The sequence below is a fragment of the Anomaloglossus baeobatrachus genome, chromosome 9 (genome assembly GCF_048569485.1).
Source record: "Anomaloglossus baeobatrachus isolate aAnoBae1 chromosome 9, aAnoBae1.hap1, whole genome shotgun sequence".
Lineage (NCBI taxonomy): Eukaryota > Metazoa > Chordata > Amphibia > Anura > Aromobatidae > Anomaloglossus > Anomaloglossus baeobatrachus.
The window spans coordinates 222583040-222597909 of NC_134361.1; the positions used below are offsets into that span (position 1 = coordinate 222583040).

Genomic DNA, 14870 nt, shown 5'->3' on the forward strand with positions numbered 1-14870 from the left:
AACTAGGACACACAATGGCGCATGCATCACAACTAGGACACACAATGGTGCATGCATCACAACTAGGACACACAATAATGCATGCATCACAACTAGGACACACAATGGTGAATGCGCCACAACTAGGACACAGAATGGTGCATGCATCACAACTAGGACACACAATGGCGCATGCATCACAACTAGGGCACACAATGGCGCATGTATCACAACTAGGACACACAATGGTGAATGCTCCACAACTAGGACACACAATGGTGCATGCATCACAACTAGGACACACAATGGCGCATGTATCACAACTAGGACACACAATGGCGCATGCATCACAACTAGGGCACACAATGGCGCATGCATCACAACTAGGGCACACAATGGCGCATGTATCACAACTAGGACACACAATGGCGCATGCATCACAACTAGGACACACAATGTTGCATGCGCCACAACTAGGAAAAACAATAGAACAAGTCCCACAACTAGGACACAATGGTGCATGTGCAGGATTTCTTTCATCCACATGGACAGATTGGGTGCATTAAGCCATTATCCCTGGCCAGGGTGACTCTTCTGCCAGTGGCTCCTCCTTCATGACTCCTTAAAGTTATATTCAGCGCATGCGCGGATTCAACTTGCTACGGTTTATCAACAAACAACCTAAGGAGATGTTCTCTTTAAAGGAGTATTCCAGTGATAAATCCACAGGATAGGTGTGGATCAGTATAGGCGGAGCTTAGGAGCGCGCTGTATACTCTATATATACACGACCGTCTGTAGATTCTTACCGTGGTCTTCTCCAGACAGTGCAGCAGATGGTGATGCTGGAGCTCGAAGGCTGAGCGGTTCTTCACGCAGAGGGCATGCAATTCAGTGTTCTCCTGGAAAGACGCAAACAATGGTGAGATGGGAATCCCTTTTCCAGTCCATGTTTTGGGACATTTTTTTTTTTACCTAGTGTCATATAATTGGAGCAAAAAAAACATTTTTGCAGTTGGGTTTCATTAAAAATCTTGCACTATTTGAATGAGTTGTCTGAGAACCTATCAGTGAGCTCGTTCTGACGGAGCGTTTGTACCTCTATTCCGAGCTCCTCTAAGCTGACCACAGACCACATCTGTCACATGGAGTTTTGCACAAGCTTCACCGACTGTCATGGCGGCATCGGGCGCTGTTCACATTGCAGATTCTGACACTTCGCCAGAGGGTTTCTCTGGTGTCTGCTGGGATCCATACAGGCAGACTCGGGCATCGACCTGCTGCGTGCTGATCCATAGGTAGGCTAGCAACAGCAATTCTCTGCTGATCTGCTTGCTCCTTTGGTCACATGTTGTGGGGAGGCCTATCACATCTTCTTCCCTCCTATTTATGCTGGTGGAAACCTTCTACCCATGCCAGCTATAGTTTATTCTAGGTTTGTCTGTGACTTACTGGTAAAGTTGTGCTCTTTGCTTGGAGCGGTTATGGCGTTTACCCCTGCTGTTTTGTACTTCCTTACTGCTCTTGTTATCCTCCTGAATCTCTTATTGTCTTATCCTCTGTGTGTGTATGCTGCGTGACAGAGTTTTGGTTTCCCCTGTCTGTCTTTATCTGTGATTTCATCACACTCCTGTCCCGTTCCTCCCTGGGGGAAGGGGGGAATCAGATCAGGACTGGTCAAGAGCAGGGCCAGGAAGGAGACTCAGGCCTCTTAACCATCAGGAGTATCCCTGAGATTAGGGATAGTATAGGGCCCTCTAGCTTCAAGGACAGATCAGGACTGGTCAGGTGCAGGACCAGGAAGGAGACTCAGGCCTCTCCACCATCAGGAGTATCCATGAGATTAGGGACAGATCAGGACTGGTCAGGAGCAGGGTCAGGAAGGAAACTCAGGCCTCTCCACCATCAGGAGTATCCACGAGATTAGGGACAGATCAGGACTGGTCAGGAGCAGGTCCAGGAAGGAGACTCAGGCCTCTCCACCATCAGGAGTATCCCTGAGATTAGGGATAGCATAGGGCCCCCTAGCTTCAGTGACAGATCAGGACTGGTCAAAAGCAGGGCCAGGAAGGAGATTCAGGTCTCTCCACCATCAGGAGTATCCCTGAGATTAGGTATAGCATAGGGCCCCCTAGCTTCAGGGACAGATCAGGATTGGTCGGGTGCAGGGTCAGGAAGGAGACTCAGGCCTCTCCACCACCAGGAGTATTCATGAGATTAGGGACAGATCAGGACTGGTCAGGAACAGGGCCAGGAAAAAGACTGAGGCCTCTCCACCATCAGGAGTATCCCTGAGATTAGGGATAGCATAGGGCCCCCTAGCTTGAAGGACAGCTTAGGAGTCCCGATTCCCTGCTATCCCATAGTCATTGTGACATCATCAAAGTTGAAGGTGCATGGAAACAAAAGCTCTATAAAAGACAAATGGTGCAAAATGTGTAATGAAATCTAATTACAAAAATTATTTTAAACATCAAAGAAATGCAATTAAGTTAAAAAAAGTCCCTCAAAATGGACAACCCCTATAAGGAAACTTTTTATGTGAGCCACAGCATTTACAGCATTGAAAACAAAAGCTCTATAACAAACAAACGGTGCAAAATGTGTAATGAAATCCAATTACAAAAATTATTTTTAACCTCAAAGACATGCAATTACCGTAAGTAAAAAAAAAAAAAGTCCCTCAAAATGGACAACCCCTATAAGGAAACTTTTTATGTGAGCCACAGCATTTACAGCATTGAAAACAAAAGCTCTATAACAAACAAACGGTGCAAAATGTGTAATGAAATCCAATTGCAAAAATTATTTTTAACCTCAAAGACATGCAATTACCGTAAGTAAAAAAAAAAAAAAAGTCCCTCAAAATGGACAACCCCTATAAGGAAACTTTTTATGTGAGCAGCAGCATTTACAGCAGTAACCTTAAACCATGCTAGGAGGTTAGAGAACATTGATTTCCAGCTTGTGGTGGCTGGAGAACTACAACTCCCAGCATGCCGCATGCCATAGAGCTGCAGGATTTAGGCAAGAAATGCTTTTCTTCAGTCTGTTCCTGCCTCTCGGCCAGGTCTCATCTTCCTCTCCTCCTTTCTTTGTCATTCTGTGACCTCTAAGGAGGCTCTGATTTCTCCCTAAGAGCTCGTCTACATCTCTTCACCTTACTCCTTCCTATGCCAACTGCCAATACCACGTCTTGTCCTTTCTCCGTCCCCGACGCCGAATCCTTCCCTATTGATTTTCCTGCAGCGCAGGACATCGCAGCTTCACTCCGGCACATTGTGTTACAGCAGAAAAATGCACAATAATCGCTATGGAACTTGGCAAATACCAAATCTTCCTCCAGTCACATCCAGAGCTGCATTTTTATTTTTTTTTTTTTTTTTTTTTTGTGTGGGACAAGTTGTAGTTTTATTCAAACAGTTTTTTATTGAAGGTTTAATAAATACATAGTTCTAGTTTTGAATGAACTTACTAAAAAATGGGGGGGAAAAATGCTAAATTCCGCCATTGTTTATTATGACTTTTGTTGTTTGGTTTTTTTTTCATTGGTCGAGACCGAACTTGTACATTTTCTTATTATTTTAGTAGTGAAGAAAAAAAAAATTGGAACCCTTAAAAAATAAATAAATTAATTAATTTTTTAAACCCAGAACTTTTCTTTTTTTTCTTCGTGGTACCTATAGGAGGGATTTTTTTTTTGCAGATGTTTTTATTGATACGGTTTGTTTTTTTTATACCATTTTTATTTTTATATTACTTTTGTTATTATTGGTACTATTTGTTGTTTTTTTAAAATATTTTTATTTTGATATTTTTGTTTTTATTGGTATTATTTTTGTCTTTTTTCATATTTTTTTTATATATTATTTTTTATTTTATTGGTACTTTTTTTTTTATACAATTTTTATTTTGATGTTATTTTTGTTTTTATTGATACTACAGTATTTGTCTTTTTTTATATACATTTTTATTTTGATATTTTTGCTTTCATTGGTACTATTTTTTTTTTTTTTTTATTTCTATGTTTTTTTATACACTTTATTTTGACAGTATAAAAACAAAAAGTGTTAATAAAAATATCAAAATAAAAAGTAGAAAAAACATTCAAAAATAGTACCAATAAAAGCAAAAATAACACAAAAATATTTAAAAAAAACAAACAGTACGAATAAAAACAAAAATAATATATGAAAAAAGACAAAAATAGCATCACTAAAAGCAACAATATCAAAATAAATAGTTTTATTGTCTTTTTTCATATGTTAGTTTTGTTTTTATTCGTACTTTTTTTTTTAAATATTTTTATGTGCTATTTTTGCTTTTATTGATACTATTTTTTAAATGTTTTTTTTTACTTTTTATTTTGATATTTTTATTGGCACCATTTTTGTTTTTGTACTATTTTTATTTTGATATTATAGTTGCTTTTATTAATGGTATTTTTGTTTATTTGAAATTTTTCTTTTTATTGGTACTATTTTTCATCTTTTTTGATATTATTTTTGTATTTATTGATACTATTTTTGTGTTTTTTATACTATTTTGATTTTTATTCATACTATTTTTATTTTTTATACTATTTTTATTTTCATATTTTATTGGTACTATTTTTGTCTTTAGAATATATTATTTTTTATTTTTAGTGATACTATTTTTGTCTTATACTATTTTATTTTGATACTATTTTTGTTTTTATTGGTACTATTTTAGTTTTTTATATACTATTTTTATTTTCATATTACTGTATTTTTGTTTTTTATACTATTTTTTATACTATTTTTATTTTCATATTACTTTTGTTTTAATTTAATACTATTTTTGTTTTGTTTTTTATACTATTTTTATTTTCATATTATTTTTGTTTTTTATAGACTATTTTTTTATAGTATTTTTAATTTTGATATTTTTGTTTTGTTTTTATAGTATTTTTTTTTATATATACTATTTTTATTTTGTAGAAGGTATCATGCCGGGGGGGGGGGGGGGGAAGGACCTCAATTTTGGCATTTTGATATTTGTTTTTCCTACTCCATTTGTCATATGGTTAAACAGTTTTCATAACTCTGACAGTTTTATGGATTTTTCTTTTAACTTTTTTTTATATAATTTTTTACTGTATTTTTTTACTTGTTTTTACTATATTTTTTCCTCCCCCTCAGCAGACTTGAACCTGTGATCGCTTGAACACTACTGCAGTTTATAGGATAAATCAAGGTCTCCTTTGAATCCCAAATTTGTGGCAGGGATTTATAGAAATACCAACATGGTGCTGACTGTCACTGGGTGCACTGATGGGCGCTCGGACAGGATTGCCTAGTCTAAATGCTGCTGTCAGATATTGCAGCAACTAAAAGATTAACAGCAGCGACCTGAGCTCTGATTGCTGCTCTTAGATATGGATGCCAGGGATTTACATAAATTCCAACATGGCACTGACCATGTCGCTGGCTGCACTGATGGGCGTTCGGACAGGATTGCACAGCCTAAATGGTGCTGTCAGATATTGCAGCAACTAAGAGGTTAACAGCAGCGATCTGAGCTCTAATTGCTACTGTTAGATATGGATTCCAGGGATTTACATAAATACCAACATGGATCCGACCAAGTCGCTGGGTGCACTCATGGGCGCCCGGACAGGACTGTGCAGCCTCAGCACTGCTGTCAGAAATTGCAGCAACTAAAAGGTTAACAGCAGCGATCTGAGCTCTGATTGCTGCTGTTAGACATGGATGCCTGCTGTATAACACAGTCGGCATCTGCCCTGCTGAGATCCTGTTCCTCCTCCATTTATATTGTATATCATGGAGTGTAAAGGGATTAAAATGCAGAATTGTGTGCAGCAGCTCTGGGTGCAATTGGAGTATAAAAAGTTAAAAGGTGTCCAAGAGTTCAAATCCCCATTAAACCCCTTTTATAGTAGGGTTATAGGTGGGGAGGGCTTTTGTAGTAGGGTTATAGGTGGGGTGGGCTTTTATAGTAGGGTTATAGGTGGGGAGGGCTTTTTTCTTTCTAGGCCGCCTTCTTTTATGACTTCCTCACCTCCAGACCGCCACTCTCCTTGTAGCGCAGGAACGCGTTGGTCGTGTTACTCTTTGCCAGTCTGATCCGGGCCAAACGGATTTTCTGCAAAAAAGCAAAAGAAACACAAGTGAGAAGATGATTGACAACATTGACTCTTGGCTTCAGGTATATTTGGTCAAGTGGGGGCGCTGTTGCATTACTGTCTATAGGAATATTGGCTAAGGAAGCAGTGGTGAGAAGTGGTACTACGCCTGCAGAATGGGACTCACCTGCTGCGCCCGCCGCTTGTCAGCTCTCTGGTTTTGGTGATATATACGGCTGAAATTCGAGACGATGACAGGGACGGGGAGCGCGATCACCAGCACTCCGCTGAGCGAGCAGATGGAGCCAAAGATTTTGCCGGCAATGGTGTCTGGGACCATGTCTCCATATCTGAGGGGAGAGGGAGGAAAGCGTCACTGCACCGATACCGGGGGCCCCAGCGCGATACTTCACAGCGACAGTCCGCATAAAGGACGAAGATGGCGACAAACCGCGATAAACAAGAAAAGAGCAAAAGACGAGCGACAGCGACCGCACATAGAGAAGGCGAGAAGACCGCTCAGCGCATCTCCAATATGGAGGGTCTTGTGGGGTGTTGCCGGTATATGGAGGGTCTTGTGGGGTGTTCCCGGTATACGGAGGGTCTCGTGGGGTGTTCCCTGTATACGGAGGGTCTTGTGGGGTGTTCCCAGTATACGGAGGGTCTCGTAGGGTGTTCCCAATATACGGAGGGTCTTGTGAGGTGTTCCCGGTATACGGAGGGTCTTGTAGGGTGTTCCCGGTATACGGAGGGTCTTGTGGGGTGTTCCCGGTATACGGAGGGTCTTGTAGGGTGTTCCCAATATACGGAGGGTCTTGTGGGGTGTTCCCGGTATACGGAGGGTCTTGTAGGGTGTTCCCAATATACGGAGGGTCTTGTGGGGTGTTCCCGGTATACGGAGGGTCTCATAGGGTGTTCCCAATATACGGAGGGTCTTGTGGGGTGTTCCCGGTATACGGAGGGTCTTGTAGGGTGTTCCCAATATACGGAGGGTCTTGTGGGGTGTTCCCGGTATACGGAGGGTCTTGTAGGGTGTTCCCGGTATACAGAGGGTCTTGTGGGGTGTCCCCGGTATACGGAGGGTCTTGTGGGGTGTTCCCGGTATACGGAGGGTCTCGTGGGGTGTTCCCTGTATACGGAGGGTCTTGTGGGGTGTTCCCGGTATACGGAGGGTCTTGTAGGGTGTTCCCAATATACGGAGGGTCTTGTGGGGTGTTCCCGGTATACGGAGGGTCTTGTAGGGTGTTCCCGGTATACGGAGGGTCTTGTGGGGTGTTCCCGGTATACGGAGGGTCTCGTAGGGTGTTCCCAATATACGGAGGGTCTTGTGGGGTGTTCCCGGTATACGGAGGGTCTTGTAGGGTGTTCCCAATATACGGAGGGTCTTGTGGGGTGTTCCCGGTATACGGAGGGTCTCATAGGGTGTTCCCAATATACGGAGGGTCTTGTGGGGTGTTCCCGGTATACGGAGGGTCTTGTAGGGTGTTCCCGGTATACGGAGGGTCTTGTGGGGTGTTCCCGGTATACGGAGGGTCTTGTAGGGTGTTCCCGGTATACGGAGGGTCTTGTGGGGTGTTCCCGGTATACGGAGGGTCTTGTGGGGTGTTCCCAATATACGGAGGGTCTTGTGGGGTGTTCCCGGTATACGGAGGATCTTGTGGGGTGTTCCCGGTATACGGAGGGTCTCGTGGGGTGTTCCCGGTATACGGAGGGTCTTGTGGGGTGTTCCCGGTATACGGAGGGTCTTGTGGGGTGTTCCCAATATACGGAGCGTCTTGTGGGGTGTTCCCGGTATATGGAGCGTCTTGTGGGGTGTTCCCGGTATACGGAGGATCTTGTGGGGTGTTCCCGGTATACGGAGGGTCTCGTGGGGTGTTCCCGGTATACGGAGGGTCTTGTAGGGTGTTCCCGGTATACAGAGGGTCTTGTGGGGTGTCCCCGGTATACGGAGGGTCTTGTAGGGTGTTCCCGGTATACGGAGGGTCTCGTGGGGTGTTCCCTGTATACGGAGGGTCTTGTGGGGTGTTCCCGGTATACGGAGGGTCTTGTAGGGTGTTCCCAATATACGGAGGGTCTTGTGGGGTGTTCCCGGTATACGGAGGGTCTTGTGGGGTGTTCCCGGTATACGGAGGGTCTCATAGGGTGTTCCCAATATACGGAGGGTCTTGTGGGGTGTTCCCGGTATACGGAGGGTCTTGTAGGGTGTTCCCGGTATACGGAGGGTCTTGTGGGGTGTTCCCGGTATACGGAGGGTCTTGTAGGGTGTTCCCGGTATACGGAGGGTCTTGTGGGGTGTTCCCAATATACGGAGGGTCTTGTGGGGTGTTCCCGGTATATGGAGCGTCTTGTGGGGTGTTCCCGGTATACGGAGGATCTTGTGGGGTGTTCCCGGTATACGGAGGGTCTCGTGGGGTGTTCCCGGTATACGGAGGGTCTTGTGGGGTGTTCCCGGTATACGGAGGGTCTTGTGGGGTGTTCCCGGTATACGGAGGGTCTTGTGGGGTGTTCCCAATATACGGAGGGTCTTGTGGGGTGTTCCCGGTATATGGAGCGTCTTGTGGGGTGTTCCCGGTATACGGAGGATCTTGTGGGGTGTTCCCGGTATACGGAGGGTCTCGTGGGGTGTTCCCGGTATACGGAGGGTCTCGTGGGGTGTTCCCGGTATATGGAGGGTCTTGTGGGGTGTTCCCGGTATATGGAGGGTCTTGTGGGGTGTTCCTGGTATACGGAGGGTCTTGTGGGGTGTTCCCGGTATACGGAGGGTCTTGTGGGGTGTTCCCGGTATACGGAGGGTCTTGTGGGGTGTTCCCGGTATATGGAGGGTCTTGTGGGGTGTTCCCGGTATATGGAGGGTCTTGTGGGGTGTTCCCGGTATATGGAGGGTCTTGTGGGGTGTTCCCGGTATACGGAGGGTCTTGTGGGGTGTTCCCGGTATACGGAGGGTCTTGTGGGGTGTTCCCGGTATACGGAGGGTCTTGTGGGGTGTTCCCGGTATACGGAGGGTCTTGTGGGGTGTTCCCGGTATACGGAGGGTCTTGTGGGGTGTCCCGGTATACGGAGGGTCTTGTGGGGTGTTCCCGGTATATAGAGGGTCTTGTGGGGTGTTCCCGGTATATGGAGGGTCTTGTGGGGTGTTCCCGGTGTATGGAGGGTCTTGTGGGGTGTTCCCGGTATATGGAGGGTCTTGTGGAGTGTTCCCGGTATATGGAGGGTCTTGTGGGGTGTTCCCGGTGTATGGAGGGTCTTGTGGAGTGTTCCCGGTATATGGAGGGTCTTGTGGGGTGTTCCCGGTGTATGGAGGGTCTTGTGGGGTGTTCCCGGTGTATGGAGGGTCTTGTGGGGTGTTCCCGGTATATGGAGGGTCTTGTGGGGTGTTCCCGGTATATGGAGGGTCTTGTGGGGTGTTCCCGGTATATGGAGGGTCTTGTGGAGTGTTCCCAGTATACGGAGGGTCTTGTGGGGTGTTCCCGGTATACGGAGCGTCTTGTGGGGTGTTCCCGGTATATGGAGCGTCTTGTGGGGTGTGCCCGGTATATGGAGGGTCTTGTGGGGTGTTCCCGGTATACGGAGGGTCTCGTGGGGTGTTCCCAGTATATGGAGGGTCTTGTGGGGTGTTCCCGGTATACGGAGGGTCTTGTGGGGTGTTCCCGGTATACGGAGGGTCTTGTGGGGTGTTCCCGGTATACAGCGGGTCATGTGATTGTAGCATATCGAGTCTATATGACTCTATCATCAGTGACCGTTGCTCTTGTATCACATTTTGTCTGGGTTCTACCTGCAGTACCTCTTTTGGCCTGACTCGTCGGGGGCGCTGTTGCCCTCCGCACCGCGGCTCCTCCACTTTCCAGCTCAGTTCTCTCATTCCTCATCAGGCATATTTCTTATTAGCAATGACCAGACTATTTTTGGCGTCTCCCATTAATCAAAAACGTGTAAAAAAATAATTATTAATGAAAAATGACACCGAACAGTGAAAGATAATTATAGCGAAAGAGAAGAACAGCCTGTAATTACAGATGCACAGCAGCGCAGAGTATTTCAGACCTGGAGCCGGGACCGGCGAGTGACGAGGGACAGAAGCGCAGAGTATTTCAGACCTGGAGCCGGGACCGGCGAGTGATGAGGGACAGAAGCGCAGAGTATTTCAGATCTGGAGCCGGGACCGGCGAGTGACGAGGGACAGAAGCGCAGAGTATTTCAGATCTGGAGCCGGGACCGGCGAGTGACGAGGGACAGAAGCGCAGAGTATTTCAGACCTGGAGCCGGGACCGGCGAGTGACGAGGGACAGAAGCGCAGAGTATTTCAGATCTGGAGCCGGGACCGGCGAGTGACGAGGGACAGGAGCGCAGAGTATTTCAGGAGAGGAATACTGTCCCCCTAACCACCAGGGCTCATGTGATATCACTGGGGGTCGGGAGTGGGGGGACGGAGACAATAAGAAGCTGTAAATCCCAGCACGGGTCATTAGGAGACGTCACGTCGCCCCCGGTGGGCTCCAGCAGGAATCTGCAATGATCTCATATTAGACTTTTTTGCAGAAGTAAACGCTCAGGGATTAGCGGATCTGACTGAAGTTATCTATAAAGCGAGTGCAGAAGATCTATGGCGGCAACCTCCAGACAAACCAATTACCAGCTCCCCGCGGAACACCGCGCATCAAGCGGGAATATTAGCTTTATGTGAAGTGTGCGCTGCCTCCGGGCCTCGTTAGATCTGTCACCCCCCTCCCCATCGGGGCTCGTTAGATCTGTCACCCCCCTCCCCATCGGGGCTCGTTAGATCTGTCACCCCCCTCCCCATCGGGGCTCGTTAGATCTGTCACCCCCCTCCCCATCGGGGCTCGTTAGATCTGTCACCCCCCTCCCCATCGGGGCTCGTTAGATCTGTCACCCCCCTCCCCATCGGGGCTTGTTAGATCTGTCACCCCCCAACCACTGTGGAAAGGTAAACTGGTGGCAGAAAAGAAGGTGTTATTAGATTGGGAAAACAGGGCTGCCACCTCTGAAAAACAGCGCCACCCCTGGCGACTGGTTGTGTCTGGTATTGCAGATCAGACCTTACTGGAACTCAACTACAATACCAGACATAGCCACTGGACAGGAGTTGTGCTATTAATGTTGAAAGAAGCTGCAGGTGATCAGCTGTTATAGAGGAGGGAAGCTGCAGGTGATCAGGTGTTATAGAGGAGGGAGGCTGCAGGCGATCAGCTGTTATAGAGGAGAGAAGCTGCAGGTGATCAGCTGTTATAGAGGAGGGAGGCTGCAGGTGATCAGCTGTTATAGAGGAGGGAAGCTGCAGGTGATCAGGTGTTATAGAGGAGGGAAGCTGCAGGTGATCAGCTGTTATAGAGGAGAGAAGCTGCAGGTGATCAGCTGTTATAGAGGAGAGAAGCTGCAGGTGATCAGGTGTTATAGAGGAGGGAAGCTGCAGGTGATCAGGTGTTATAGAGGAGGGAGGCTGCAGGTGATCAGGTGTTATAGAGGAGGGAAGCTGCAGGTGATCAGCTGTTATAGAGGAGGGAAGCTGCAGGTGATCAGGTGTTATAGAGGAGGGAGGCTGCAGGTGATCAGCTGTTATAGAGGGAAGCTGCAGGTGATCAGCTGTTATAGAGGAGGGAAGCTGCAGGTGATCAGGTGTTATAGAGGAGGGAAGCTGCAGGTGATCAGCTGTTATAGAGGGAAGCTGCAGGTGATCAGCTGTTATAGAGGAGGGAAGCTGCAGGTGATCAGGTGTTATAGAGGAGGGAAGCTGCAGGTGATCAGCTGTTATAGAGGAGGGAAGCTGCAGGTGATCAGCTGTTATAGAGGAGGGAAGCTGCAGGTGATCAGGTGTTATAGAGGAGGGAATCTGCAGGTGATCAGCTGTTATAGAGGAGGGAAGCTGCAGGTGATCAGCTGTTATAGAGGAGGAAAGCTGCAGGTGATCAGCTGTTATAGAGGAGGGAAGCTGCAGGTGATCAGCTGTTATAGAGGAGAGAAGCTGCAGGTGATCAGCTGTTATAGAGGAGGGAAGCTGCAGGTGATCAGCTGTTATAGAGGAGGGAAGCTGCAGGTGATCAGCTGTTATAGAGGAGGGAAGCTGCAGGTGATCAGCTGTTATAGAGGAGGGAAGCTGCAGGTGATCAGGTGTTATAGCGGAGGGAAGCTGCAGGTGATCAGCTGTTATAGAGGAGGGAAGCTGCAGGTGATCAGGTGTTATAGAGGAGGGAAGCTGCAGGTGATCAGGTGTTATAGAGGAGGGAAGCTGCAGGTGATCAGCTGTTATAGAGGAGGGAAGCTGCAGGTGATCAGGTGTTATAGCGGAGGGAAGCTGCAGGTGATCAGCTGTTATAGAGGAGGGAAGCTGCAGGTGATCAGGTGTTATAGAGGAGGGAAGCTGCAGGTGATCAGGTGTTATAGAGGAGGGAAGCTGCAGGTGATCAGGTGTTATAGAGGAGGGAAGCTGCAGGTGATCAGGTGTTATAGAGGAGGGAGGCTGCAGGTGATCAGCTGTTATAGAGGAGGGAAGCTGCAGGTGATCAGCTGTTATAGAGGAGGGAAGCTGCAGGTGATCAGGTGTTATAGAGGAGGGAATCTGCAGGTGATCAGCTGTTATAGAGGAGGGAAGCTGCAGGTGATCAGCTGTTATAGAGGAGGAAAGCTGCAGGTGATCAGCTGTTATAGAGGAGGGAAGCTGCAGGTGATCAGGTGTTATAGAGGAGGGAAGCTGCAGGTGATCAGCTGTTATAGAGGAGAGAAGCTGCAGGTGATCAGCTGTTATAGAGGAGGGAAGCTGCAGGTGATCAGCTGTTATAGAGGAGGGAAGCTGCAGGTGATCAGCTGTTATAGAGGAGGGAGGCTGCAGGTGATCAGGTGTTATAGAGGAGGGAAGCTGCAGGTGATCAGGTGTTATAGAGGAGGGAAGCTGCAGGTGATCAGGTGTTATAGAGGAGGGAAGCTGCAGGTGATCAGCTGTTATAGAGGAGGGAAGCTGCAGGTGATCAGGTGTTATAGAGGAGGGAAGCTGCAGGTGATCAGGTGTTATAGCGGAGGGAAGCTGCAGGTGATCAGCTGTTATAGAGGAGGGAAGCTGCAGGTGATCAGGTGTTATAGAGGAGGAAAGCTGCAGGTGATCAGCTGTTATAGAGGAGGGAAGCTGCAGGTGATCAGGTGTTATAGAGGAGGGAAGCTGCAGGTGATCAGCTGTTATAGAGGAGGGAAGCTGCAGGTGATCAGCTGTTATAGAGGAGGGAAGCTGCAGGTGATCAGCTGTTATAGAGGAGAGAAGCTGCAGGTGATCAGCTGTTATAGAGGAGGGAAGCTGCAGGTGATCAGGTGTTATAGAGGAGGAAAGCTGCAGGTGATCAGGTGTTATAGAGGAGGGAAGCTGCAGGTGATCAGCTGTTATAGAGGAGGGAAGCTGCAGGTAATCAGGTGTTATAGAGGAGGGAAGCTGCAGGTGATCAGCTGTTATAGAGGAGAGAAGCTGCAGGTGATCAGGTGTTATAGAGGAGGGAAGCTGCAGGTGATCAGGTGTTATAGAGGAGGGAGCTGCAGGTGATCAGCTGTTATAGAGGAGGGAAGCTGCAGGTGATCAGGTGTTATAGAGGAGGGAGCTGCAGGTGATCAGCTGTTATAGAGGAGGGAAGCTGCAGGTGATCAGGTGTTATAGAGGAGGGAAGCTGCAGGTGATCAGCTGTTATAGAGGAGGGAAGCTGCAGGTGATCAGCTGTTATAGAGGAGGGAAGCTGCAGGTGATCAGGTGTTATAGAGGAGGGAGCTGCAGGTGATCAGCTGTTATAGAGGAGGGAAGCTGCAGGTGATCAGGTGTTATAGAGGAGGGAGCTGCAGGTGATCAGCTGTTATAGAGGAGGGAAGCTGCAGGTAATCAGGTGTTATAGAGGAGGGAAGCTGCAGGTGATCAGGTGTTATAGAGGAGGGAAGCTGCAGGTGATCAGGTGTTATAGAGGAGGGAAGCTGCAGGTGATCAGGTGTTATAGAGGAGGGAAGCTGCAGGTGATCAGGTGTTATAGAGGAGGGAAGCTGCAGGTGATCAGGTGTTATAGAGGAGGGAAGCTGCAGGTGATCAGCTGTTATAGAGGAGGGAAGCTGCAGGTGATCAGGTGTTATAGAGGAGAGAAGCTGCAGGTGATCAGCTGTTATAGAGGAGGGAAGCTGCAGGTGATCAGGTGTTATAGAGGAGGGAAGCTGCAGGTGATCAGGTGTTATAGAGGAGGGAAGCTGCAGGTGATCAGCTGTTATAGAGGAGGGAAGCTGCAGGTGATCAGGTGTTATAGAGGAGGGAAGCTGCAGGTGATCAGCTGTTATAGAGGAGGGAAGCTGCAGGTGATCAGCTGTTATAGAGGAGGGAAGCTGCAGGTGATCAGGTGTTATAGAGGAGAGAAGCTGCAGGCGATCAGGTGTTATAGAGGAGGAAAGCTGCAGGTGATCAGCTGTTATAGAGGAGGGAATCTGCAGGTGATCAGCTGTTATAGAGGAGGGAAGCTGCAGGTGATCAGGTGTTATAGAGGAGGGAAGCTGCAGGTGATCAGCTGTTATAGAGGAGGGAAGCTGCAGGTGATCAGCTGTTATAGAGGAGGGAAGCTGCAGGTGATCAGCTGTTATAGAGGAGGGAAGCTGCAGGTGATCAGGTGTTATAGAGGAGGGAATCTGCAGGTGATCAGCTGTTATAGAGGAGGGAAGCTGCAGGTGATCAGGTGTTATAGAGGAGGGAAGCTGCAGGTGATCAGCTGTTATAGAGGAGGGAAGCTGCAGGTGATCAGCTGTTATAGAGGAGGGAAGCTGC

General features: G+C 47.5%; 1 protein-coding gene across 1 annotated transcript in view; it reads right to left on the reverse strand.

Moving 5' to 3' along the window:
• Positions 1-14870, reverse strand: part of KCND1 (potassium voltage-gated channel subfamily D member 1) — an 87850-nt gene that overhangs the window by 18567 nt on the left and 54413 nt on the right. Inside the window, exons 3-5 of the mRNA XM_075324611.1 lie at positions 6273-6435; positions 6022-6105; positions 789-881 (exon numbers count right to left, since the gene is read on the reverse strand). Of these exons, the coding sequence (XP_075180726.1) occupies positions 789-881; positions 6022-6105; positions 6273-6435 (340 nt within the window). The remainder of the gene's footprint in view (positions 1-788; positions 882-6021; positions 6106-6272; positions 6436-14870) is intronic.